At 37.8% G+C, this 12,028-nt stretch overlaps 1 protein-coding gene across 6 annotated transcripts in view; it reads left to right on the forward strand.

The window, feature by feature from the left end:
* Positions 1-12,028, forward strand: part of CKAP5 (cytoskeleton associated protein 5) — a 70,494-nt gene that overhangs the window by 15,732 nt on the left and 42,734 nt on the right. For all 6 annotated transcript variants that reach the window (XM_064657930.1, XM_064657925.1, XM_064657928.1 and 3 more), the window contains exons 6-17: positions 842-974; positions 1,259-1,362; positions 1,734-1,847; positions 2,084-2,188; positions 4,773-4,862; positions 4,960-5,124; positions 5,881-6,009; positions 6,839-7,021; positions 7,961-8,074; positions 9,309-9,419; positions 10,642-10,734; positions 11,254-11,439. In XM_064657930.1, the coding sequence (XP_064514000.1) occupies positions 842-974; positions 1,259-1,362; positions 1,734-1,847; positions 2,084-2,188; positions 4,773-4,862; positions 4,960-5,124; positions 5,881-6,009; positions 6,839-7,021; positions 7,961-8,074; positions 9,309-9,419; positions 10,642-10,734; positions 11,254-11,439 (1,527 nt within the window). The remainder of the gene's footprint in view (positions 1-841; positions 975-1,258; positions 1,363-1,733; positions 1,848-2,083; positions 2,189-4,772; positions 4,863-4,959; positions 5,125-5,880; positions 6,010-6,838; positions 7,022-7,960; positions 8,075-9,308; positions 9,420-10,641; positions 10,735-11,253; positions 11,440-12,028) is intronic.

Genomic DNA, 12,028 nt, shown 5'->3' on the forward strand with positions numbered 1-12,028 from the left:
ACCCTCCCTGATTCTGTAGTGTTGGACCTTCTTAAAGCTGGAATGTATTTTTTAGCTTCCTGTAACTTTACCCAAAATGTTAGTCACTCTTTGTAAGGAAATTGTAACAATGTTTTGTTGCTCTGAGCATCCTATTGAAACTGAGGAATGGAATTGAGTAGTAGAATGGTTGCCCTATAAAAGAGCCCTGCACTGAAAATCTTTAAGTCAACCATTATCATTCTTGGTTTTCTTTTTTACCAAAGTGCATCCCTTCATACTTGTTGTGATGGTGTTCAGGGTGTGACTGTTCCATTTCAGGAAGTGGCATTGCATTATGATAGAACATTCCATTGTTTTAAAACTTTATAAATTATGCATCCTTCCCTCCTACCCACTTCAGTTAATAGTGTTCAGGTGGAAAACAGTAGCTTGCTGTAAAAATGCATGGTTATAAAAACCTACACTGTTTCATCAAAAGTAGCTGAGCATGTTTGTTTCATCTTAGTTTTAGTGTGTAATAATAGCATGGCCGTTATGGAGATCTTCCTTCATGCTCAGCCATTTTTATTTCAAAGCCTCTACAGAGGGACCACACCATTCTGACTGTTCTAGAATTGGTTCCTAGGTAAATGTTTTGCATTGGTTCCTAGGTAAATGTTTTGCATTCTGTTCTGTGGTTATACTTAGACAAAAATCTTCTGAACAGTGAATGTGAAGAGGAAGTTTCTCTTTTAATGGCAAAAAAAGAACTTAAAGGTAGTGCTGTCTTGGCTTGGAGATGGGAAAAATGTAATGAGTTGCTTGTGTTCGAGTATGTGCATAATGTCTCCAATATGATGATTCTTTTCCCTTTCGGCAGCTAAAAGAACTGGAAGAAGAGTGGATCAAAGTGTCATCAGCTGTTCCTAGGCAGACCAGGTTCCTACGTTCCCAACAGGAGCTGAAGGCAAAATTTGAGCAGCAGCAGGCGGTGGGAGGGGATGCAGACGGAGGTAAACTGTTTAATCTCTGAACTCTATTGGAAAGTATATTACTGGTATAGAGATTGTGAAGGAATGTGTTAAATTGTAAAGGAGCTTTACTCAGACTGGTGCAAAACATACAGGGTGCACTACACAAGACATGTCTGGGACAGAAGCTTGATATGAAATAATATCTGTCCTTTAAAATAGCAAAATCACAACTGTTGACAGCACTTTCTGAACAATGAGCCTTAGGTGGTGCTCTAGTCAAAATTTTGCGTCGCTCTGCTTATACTTTTCTCTCCTGGTTGCAGGAGGTGATGATGAGGAAGAGACGGTACCACAAGTAGATGCATATGAGTTGCTTGAAGCTGTAGAAATTCTTTCCAAGCTTCCTAAAGACTTCTATGAGAAAATAGTAAGCATAAACTTAAATACTACCTGTTAATTCTATGACGTGGAGCTGATGAGTCTTAAGACTTACAGACATTCTGCAATGTATGCTTTAGTGCTGCATGGGTAATTACAAGCTAGTGTAAGTGAAATATACACTCATAAATGAGTCTCACAACTGAGTCTAGCAGCAAGAAAGAAGTAATTTTAAGGAGCTGAGATATGTCCTGGGAAAGGACTGGAATTTGTATTTCATTGCAATTGCTGATGTTGAACTGCAGGGAGATCTTGGTTTTCTCAGGACGGAATTAAAATCTTGAATCTATGGTTTGGGGCAAGTATGCTTCTCTAGAACTGTTTACATTTATAGTTTAATGTAAATTATTTGCTCTACAGGAAGCAAAAAAGTGGCAAGAAAGGAAAGAAGCTCTAGAGGCTGTTGAACTATTAGTGAAAAATCCAAAGTTGGAATCAGGAGACTATGCAGACTTGGTGAAAGTTCTCAAAAAGGTAATAAATAAAACCCAGAGTGCTCATATATATATTAATATTTTTTGTAATTAATTTGTATTATAGTTTAAAAGTTACAGTTGAGGCAGTACTCCTGAGTAGAAAATTATTAGCCGGAATAGTGGTGGAAATAACCCAGTCTGTGGCCCACCAGCTATGTGGAGAAATTCTTCTATGTCTCTAAAACTTGGGGTTTCGGTCTTTAACATTGTTTGTTTGGGTTTTTTTCTGTTCAGGTTGTTGGAAAGGATACAAATGTTATGTTAGTAGCTTTGGCTGCCAAATGCCTTGCTGGACTAGCTACTGGCCTCCGAAAGAAATTTGGACAGTATGCAGGGCATGTAAGTAAGAGTATGTACTTCTTTCTGATTTTATTGATGCTGGACACCTTTTTAGTTTTGGTACTTTCAGAGGTATTCTTAATACAATTATGAATGCTTACCTACCCCTTAAAGGAGCAAGCACTGAAATACCTGCCAAGGTCTTTGCGGCTTAAGTTTGAAAGGACCTTCTTTATTCATATCCAGCAACATGAAGTTTTCTATTGCAATATAAGTCTTCTGTACTAAGAAAATTCTGAATTATTCTGCCATGATATGAACTTTATTTACTTTACTTCATCCTCGAGATACACCCACAGAAATGCATTTTTAGGCCTCAGTGGAAAAAATAGCTTCTCAATCAGAGTTCTACTTAACAGCTCTGTGGTCTGTGTTTTATGTTGGTTAGATTTTTTTGAATGCTGGGGGAGGTAGGTGGTGGGTGTTTTGTTTCTTTGTTGTCTGGTTTTTGATTGGTTTTTGGTTTTGGTTTTTTGTTGGGTTTTTTTGTTTGGTGTTTGGGGGGTTTTTGTCTGCTTTAGGTAGCCAAAACTTCTGAGATTTTTGGTACCAAAATGTTCTGGTCATCTAATGTAGTGCTCTTTGTTCTCCTTTGCTGCTCATCTCTTACCAACAGCTAATATCAGGGAATACAGGAAAGCTTACAAACGAAGGGAGCTTTTATAAGTTGCAGTTCTCACTTGTTTCTCAAGCCTCTGTTACTGTGTTCTTAAGCTGCTCAATCAAATTTTTCATGTGATAAGCAAGAGTGATGGAGTTAAGAGCTTAGAGACAGAGAGAACTGATGTGCCTGGCTGCTGGTAGTGTTTGTATTCAAATTGGGAAGTTACTGAATTTCACTGCTTCAGAAACATCCAAGTCTCCTGAACTCTGAACAACAGTTTAGACACTCTGTGATTCTGAAAGCTGTCTGTAGTTGTTAGAAGCATTCTCTACATCTGTTTACACTTGATTTCTAATGGTTAATCCTCGTAGCTACAGTTAGTATTGAAAAAGCCAAGCTTCTAAAATAAGGGTGTCGCTGTGGTTGCCAAGCAAATGGCACTGAGAAGATGACTTTGTCAGTACTGTAATGGCAGCTATGAAGTGCATGATCTCAGTACTCATTTTGCAGTTCACTTTGTTTGTTTGCTGGATTTATTTACTTGTGAGGAAGATGTAGACTTCTCCTGAGAGTGGGCATTGAAGTGTTATAAAACAGAACTGTTGCTACAATTGTGGGATTATTATGAACTGTATTAGTTAAATATAGGACTGTAATGGTAGTCTGCAGTCTGTGCTCAAACAAGAGATGAAATCATGAATAGAATCATACTGCTCACTGTAATTGAGTGCCTTAGCTGCACCTCTGACTGCATTTGTAGCCCTGGACTGTCTTTTCTTCCCTTCCTCTCACATGGGACACAGCTTCTAAGTACTCATTCTGGCTGTTAGCATTTTCTAAAATAGAGGCTTACTGATTTTAAATATCTCCTTTTTTTGACTTTATTCTCTGTAGGGTTTAGGGGTGTCTAGCATCTGCAATAGCAAGTATAAGGGCCTTTACAGTGCTATCTGTGTTAACTGAAGTTTTTTTGAGTGCTGAAGTCTCTGAACAGGGAATTTGGAAGCTGCAGCCCAAGAAAGTATACCACCTGAGCTTAGTCACTGTGTGTTACAGGGGGTTGAGATCACATAGTTGGCTTCTGAGGAGAAAGCAAATCTATTTTGTGTTATGCAAGAGCTTATAACTTCTGTAAGGCACTCAACTGCTTCCAAGCTATGAACTGTGTTACATTTCTGAAAATCTTGAAAATAGCCTGCCTTCCACAGTTAAGATATGTGTGTTTCTGGCTCATGACAGAAGTTCTTACTGTTATGGAGACCATACTTTAATGGACCTGCTCATATTACTGGCAAACGAGAACGTCTCCTGAATAGTTATTTTTTTTTTTTTTTTCTCCTTGAATATTTTATTTGTTTGTTTTTCAACAGTGACTGACTGAGCACCTACATTAGGTAGAAATTGCTGTCAAATTCCAGTATGTCATAGTTTAGTGTCAGGTGTGCTCTTACAAGGTGATAGGTATAAAAAATATTTCTGCAGAGGATTCGCTTTGCTTTAGAATCATGGTCTTGCCAGCTATGGGTCAGATGAGGACTTCTCGATGAACTATGCTTAGGGCTGTCAGAAAGCTGGGAAAGAGAGGACAGGTTATGCCTTTTTGGATTCTTATAGTAAAAGAGCACAGTACTTCTGTGTTGTGAAATTGTTTATTTCCATTCTATTGCTCTGTATTCCAGACCAGTAGAGCTGGAGCATTAATCTGTAATTATATGGACTTGTATGTCCACTTTCTGTTTAGTTGTACTATGAAATTTTTAACAAAATCTTTATCTGTTAGTAGTGACTAGAATAAATTTAGAATTGGAGACCCACTAGAATAAACTAGTTCATTCTGCTGTTGTGTAGCCCTGGAGGGAGACAGCAGTGGTGTTTGAGTTACTGGCTTCTCTGCAAAGTACCAGGGAACAGACTCTCAGGCTTTGCAGTTATATTAGTGAAGAGGGGATTGATGTTTTTGTTTGTTTCCCTTCTCCATAGGTTGTTCCAACAATCCTGGAGAAATTTAAAGAGAAGAAACCTCAGGTAGTGCAGGCACTTCAGGAGGCCATTGATGCAATCTTTCTTACAGTAAGTAAGAGTGGAAATTTTCCCATTTTCTGAGAATTGGTCTCTGATTTGCTGTTGTCTTTACTGAAACTAATGGCTTGTTTATTCAACATTGTAGACCACACTGCAGAACCTAAGTGAAGATATTTTGGCAGTCATGGACAACAAAAACCCAACAATTAAGCAACAAACATCCCTTTTCATTGCAAGAAGCTTCCGACACTGCACACCTTCTACTCTACCAAAAAGCTTGTTAAAACCTTTCTGTGCTGCACTTCTCAAGGTAAGGCAGGAAGAGTTGATACTTCTCTGTTATTGACTTGAGCACTGTTGTTCTGAAGCATTGGATTGTTCTGGGATAAGGACCCTTCTGGTAGTGCAAGGAGTAGTGCTACATAGTCCTCAGAGTCAGTTTTGACTGATGTCGAACTTGAAGGTGGCTGTCAGTCAAGGGAACAATTTAATTTCCTTTTTCTTAGCTTTTCTGAAGCTGTAGACTCACTAAGTTTGTAATAGGTTAAGACAGTGATTTGCAACTATTAAACTTCAGACACTTCTTGCAGACATTTCTAACAAGTTTTTATTGGAATGCTACATACCACTTACTGTGAGTAAAAGAACCATTGATTCATACACAGCATTGACACTGGAGCATTTACCAATGTAAATGATAATTATACATACTTTTTTCTTATTGCAAAATAGTCCTTTCCTTGTTATGGGAGATTTCCCTGGCTTAAAAAATGGAGATTTGAACAAGGCTGCAGAACTTTTAACTCCTTGTGAACTTTCATGGTGTTTCAGTATCAAAGCATGAATGTTTAACCTCTTCTTGTGTGAAAGGCCCAAAGATGAGAACATGACTGTCTTAGAAACTGTAGACTTGGTCAGTACATAAGAAAACCTTTTTCTTTCTGCAGTGGAGTGTTAAGGACTACTCTGTAGTAGATGTAGATTTTAAAAAAGGGGAGGGGATTTATGTAGAAGATATTTAGATGTGAACTGCAAGTCACATGACACAAGTTGTCTTTCTCTGCAGCATATCAATGATTCTGCTCCTGAAGTAAGAGATGCTGGATTTGAAGCATTAGGCACTGCCTTGAAGGTGGCTGGAGAAAAAGCTGTGAATCCTTTTCTAGCAGATGTAGACAAACTAAAGCTTGATCGGGTGAGTGTTGTTATAAATGTTGTAAAAAAAGGCTCCATATTTATCCATTTAAGATGCATCTTAGGCTAGAGAAGATGAAAGAGGATGCTTTAGCCTAGTGACTTCTAACAAAGATTTTTTTAAATTTATTTTTTACTTAAATACTACTGATGTTGAAGGGAATCTGAAAATCTTATTTCTTCTAGGTTATCAAGCTTTTTACTTCTCCTTAAAATGCACTAATACTTGTAACATTGCACCTTATTCTTATGTTAATTATGTTAAGTATCTGTTTTCAAGGCTGAAAACAGATACCTATGAGTGGGTTGTGAGATTTGGTCGTTGTTTTGGTTGGTTGTATGTGGGGCTTTGTTTTTGAATACTTTGTCTGTTGCCTGAAACAGGGTTTTAGGTCACAATCATATTACTAGGCAGGATTTGGTATTAAAGACTTACTTTCCAACAGCTTTGTTGCTGGAACTTTTGCATAAGCTGACAGGTGTGTTGACTGAATGAAGATTTTGTAATTTAAGGTGCTAAAAATTAGTCTTCAGAGTATCTCTAAATATCAGTAGGATGTCAATGCTCTCTCTGTGTAGAAATGTACTTCATTTTGAACTAGGAAAATTATTCTGGCAATACGGTCATGGCTGATGCCATTGACTGGTTAACTTTGCTATTGTAAGGAATACGGGATAACAATTTTGTCAAGTAAACAACTTGAATTTCTCACATTTTTTTCCAGTGTAATCAAGTTTGAAACACTGCTGGTGAAGGGACACTGTACATCCAATTGTCTTAGCTAAATAACTTCTCACCCCTCCCCTTTTCTTTTCCTGCTGCTTGGCAGATTAAAGAGTGCGCTGAGAAGGTAGAACTGGTTTATGGTAAAAAGACAGGAGGAGCTGCTGAGAAAAGAGAAGGCAAGCCTGTTGCTGGAAAGACTGCTGCTCTTCCAGGGCCTGGGGCAGATAAAGAAACAAAAGATGCAGCAACTAAAGCAGGACCACTGAAAAAAGCATCCGCTGTGAAGGTAGGAGATTATCTGTGATTGCATCAAACAGTTACTGTAGATCGAGGGTGGACTGTTGAACATCCCCTTCTGCTGAAGTATCACTGTCCTTTTGCAGGAGTAGGTGAGCCTATCAGCAAAGATAATTTGGGATTTTCTGAGAACGTACCTGATGAAATGTCAGTTTTTAATGATACAAACTGTATTGTCACTTATGTCTTAATACCAGGTTTTGATTTTGAAATAGTGATAAACCACTGGAGACATTCAGAGGAGCCTCAGATGTTGTAACATTGATGTGCTCTCTGGTGATATAATAATACTTGGCTGAAGTCAACATCTCTTCTTGTAACTAGCAAGGTTACTAATTAAGTATTGAGTATTCTCTTCAGCAACATTTTTAGTTTGTTCCTTTGTTTATTTTTAAATAATTTGAACCATTAGCCTATATTTCTTTAAAATTATTCTTTGGATTTTAAAAATTGACTTAAGTAGCACCATAGGTGGTCTTTGTAATATGCTACTTAGTTCTCCATGTGGGTTCCCCAGAAGTGACTAGTGGAATAAATCACGTTTTTTGAAATCTATTGATACTCTGGTAACCTGGGAAAGAGAACCAGTTACAAGTTTATATTCTCCTATGGATACTGATTAGATAATATAGATAAATTAATTATTTTCTGAACCTCACAGATACATACATCCTTTCCCATTTCATCCTTCATTGTTTTGTGCATCCCTGTTTTTACTGTATGTGTTTGCTAAAACCTGTAGTCTGAAAGCAACATTAAATTAAATAAGCTTTAGCAGAAAACTGTTTTGACTGTGGCTGTTATGCTACCAAAGAGGTACGTATTTTCTTGACATTAAAATATAGAAGTGTGGAAAAACAGCAGTTCTTTTTGATAGTCAAACTCGAGACATGTTTGATGTTGGCTAATTTATCCATTATCTTTCTAGTCTGGGGTCCCACCCAAGAAAGGCAAGCCAGCTACAGCTGCAGGTGCAGGAGGTGCTGGGGCTAAAGGCAAGAAGGGTCCTGAGACCAAAGAAATATTTGAGTCAGAGCTATCTGTGAGTATTCTGCTGTCCTCTGAAATATGAAGTCCTCTGTGATTACAGTTTTGGTAATCAGTTCTGCAGCTACTCTAAAATTTTTCACTGAAGTTGGAGAGGGGGAGAGTTTGGTGGTGGTGGGTTTTTTGTTTCGCTTTGGGAAATTTTTGTTAGGAGAAGGGAAAGCAATATGGATAAATTGATAACTGGTGAAATGGATCTTTGGTAAATACAGTTGTTCTTCAGGCTGTTGTTGGTACCAGGCCATTTAAAACAGTAAGCAGTAAATCATGCTAATATAACAGGGTATATCATTGTCCCTGAACTAGGAAAAAATGAAAAAAGTAATGATGTGACTACTTCATATGTAATTTAGGACTCATGATTTGCTGAAGGTGTTTGGTATTAAAAGCCTGAGAATACATTCTTCTGGAATTTACATTAAAATCTGAAGTGAAATACAGTAATAATTAAATGAACTAATGCAAGTCTGTTCTGGGCTGTTCATATTACATTTCAAGTTACATTTCAAGACAATGAATTCTCCATGTTAGTTGAGCATTTACCTACCTTCTTGGTAGGGAACAAGGTAGGCTAAGGTATCTGTAGGTCAAACAGTAACAGAAAAAGCTATTAAAGCTCTGCTAGATGTATCTGCAAGTTTTTTGCACTGTGAGTTATGGTTAGAGTGTTGTTTAGAATAAATAATTTCCATTATGTGTCCAGGTTATATTGCTAGTTATGCAGTGGACAAAAAGTATACAGTTCCTGAAGGTGATACAGACACCAGTGAAACAAGGGAAGTTATTTAGTAATAAAAACTTTAATTTTCCATTTTCCTAAAATGGAGGCAGATGGTGTCTTTTTCTCATCTACCCTCATCAGCTACTGATTCATTGCTGTCAGTGTTTATTCAGACTTGATACAAAATTATCTTGCAGATTTTAGGTTACCTCTGCTTGATTCTATAACTAGATAGTGGGTACTCCAGATTATTTTTGACTGTGTGCACAATTTATCATCCTTTTCAGAGATTACCTTTCTCTTGCAGTACGATTTAGCAGCTTCCTAAGCCCATAAGGCCCCTAAACTGTAAGCCATACAAAATCTTTCAACCTACAACAGAAGCATTTTCATATTTTGTAAATGCACTACAGTACAAGGGTCATTCCAGTATATCACCTGTCCTTAAGGCTGCTGCCCTCCTGAAAGGATACAGTGGGGTGTTAACCTTGTTCTCATCTGTCTGCAGATGGAAGTATGTGAAGAGAAAGCTGCTGCTGTCCTTCCAGCTTCTTGTATCCAGCAGTTGGACAGTGGTAACTGGAAAGAGAGGCTTGCCTGCATGGAGGAGTTTCAGAAGGTAAGTATGTAACAGTTGGTAAGAAGAGAGACAAGTAGGAAAAGCAAAAGCGAGTAATAATTTCTTCAGCTCTTTAGGCCTGGTAACTCTCCTGAAAGACATGCTAGTAGTAGTGGTATGTCAGCACTTCAGATGGATTAAGCAATACTCACAAAAGCCAAGTGCCTTATTATGGTTTAAGTTCCATAAGAACAGTGGAGTATTTTAGGTTGATGTAGATAGTTACGCTTTAGTCAAAAATGCTTGTATTTTGATTGAGGATTCTTAGAGGTCTTTTTAAAATTCCAAATAATTCTTAAGCTTGATCTCAAAGATAGCTAGGTTTAAACAAAAGGTTTTGCAATGAATAGGCTAAATCTGTTGCAAATAAGTTCCTGCTTTTTGCGTGTTAGGCAGCAATTGATTATAATTAAAAAATTCAACTGGTAAATAGTTCATGTTTGGAGCCTTACACAAAACTAACAATCATCACAGTGGTGGAGAGTGCTTCATGTAGTCACAAACAAAAACAGCATCACATCTCACTCAAATGGTATCCATCAGAAGACCTTTGAGAGTTCAAATTCAAAAAGGCTTCGACTGTAGATGTACAAGTAGTTCATAGCATTACACCATTACAGTTGTGACTGAATGTTAATATTTTAGTAGAAGAAGTGGCTAGCTTCAGTTAGGAAATGGTGACTGGCTGCAATGAAATGCTGCTGCAGAAGCCAGTTTTATTCAAATGTAAAGATATAGCAGTTTCAGTTGAATGAATAAGCCTAACAACAAGTAGAAAACTGTAATTTAGATTACATTCAGACTGAATCTCTGCTGTGTGGTCAGCACACCATTCTAATGTGAAAGGTGCACAATATATTTAATCTTAAACAAAAATAACTTTTTGAGGGATGGGTGGGTTGTTTGGGGGTTTTTGTTTGTTTTTAGTTAAGTGTTAAATTCTCAGGGCTGGAATTGCCAATAGTGGTCATTAAGGACATTTGTTAAAGAACATATAAAGTGTAGTGATGCAAATGCTATAGTTTAAATGTTGGCTCAGTCCCTGTAAATGGGCTTCTTGTAAAAGTGGGTCTTGTAGTAAGGCTCTTGAGGTAAATTCTTACGCTGAGAATTTCTGCAACTTAATTCAGTATTAAGAAAATATTTAGAGGACAGTCTAGAACTTCTGTTTGAGTTTTGTATAATTTTTGACCCACTTGCTAACTTAATGTTTATCTGTTAGGCTGTTGAGCTTATGGAGAGAAGTGAAATGCCTTGCCAAGCTCTAGTAAGAATGCTGGCCAAGAAACCTGGTTGGAAGGAAACGAATTTTCAGGTAATACATTATCCTTCAGTAACTAGCAGCTCATTTTTTTGTTACTTAACGTGAGCTATTTTTCCAACTAAAAGGCTGTAGGTGCATATGTTGTTGGTGATAGTCATAGCACCATGGCCACAGTTCTATCTGTAGTCAGTGAGACATATAAACTCTGAAAGTAAGTTTTATTTCTGCTGACAGTTGAGACTTGGATATCTTCAAACATTCTCTGGATGTATGTACATACATGTGTGTGAATTTACGTGTGTGTATATATAAGTTCTAAAAGTAGATAATGGTTGCCAAGTGTTATTGTGTATATATAAATATAACAATATGCATTTGCATGTGCACACAAATTTTTGTGCATAATCACACAAAAACAAATATGTGTGAGTATAAAATGTCTGTATACATTTGCATTTATCCCCAAATACATCTAATCTTTATATGTATCTATAGGTAGATAGAATAAAAAAAATCACTCTAAAATACACAAAGACATGAGTAACTTTCTTGCTGTTGTGGACATTCCAGGTGATGCAAATGAAGCTGCATATAGTTGCATTGATTGCACAAAAAGGAAACTTCTCCAAAACTTCAGCACAGGTTGTGCTGGATGGTCTTGTAGACAAGGTCGGCGATGTGAAATGTGGGAGTAATGCAAAAGAAGCCATGACAGCAATAGCAGAAGCATGTCAGTTGCCATGGACTGCTGAGCAGGTGAGTAAGCAGTGTCCTTTCCATCTGAGGTGTAAATCCTAAATCTTTGATTTTTCTCTGTTGCTTGAAAATTATTTGTTTGTGAGAGAGCTTGTGAGGTAGAAGAAGGTGTGTTACTCCAAAAGCAGAAATAGAATCATAGAATGGTTTGAGTTGGAAGGGACCTTAAAGGTCATTTAGGTCCACACTCCCCTGCCATGGGCAGTGACACCTTCCACTAGACCAGGTTGCTCAAAGCCCCATCCAACCTGGCCTTGTACATTTCCAGGAATGGGGCATTCACAATTTCCCTTTCAGTTTAAAACTGTTCCCCTTTGTCCTATCAATACATGCTCTTGTCAAGAATTTTCTTGTAGGCCCCCTTCAAGTACTGAAAGGCTGCAAATAAGATCACCCTGGAGCCTTTTCTTCTTCAGGCTGAACTATTCCAATTCTGTCAGTGTTTCCTCATAGGAGAGGTGCTCCATCCTTCTAATCATCTTGGTGGCTCTTCTCTGGAGTTGCTTCATTAAGTCTGTGTCCTTCCTGTGCTGGGGACCGCAGAGCTGGATGCAGTGCTCCAGGTGGGGTCTCAGAACACCAGCTAGAA

The sequence above is a fragment of the Pseudopipra pipra genome, chromosome 6 (assembly GCF_036250125.1).
Source record: "Pseudopipra pipra isolate bDixPip1 chromosome 6, bDixPip1.hap1, whole genome shotgun sequence".
NCBI classification, from domain to species: Eukaryota; Metazoa; Chordata; class Aves; order Passeriformes; family Pipridae; genus Pseudopipra; species Pseudopipra pipra.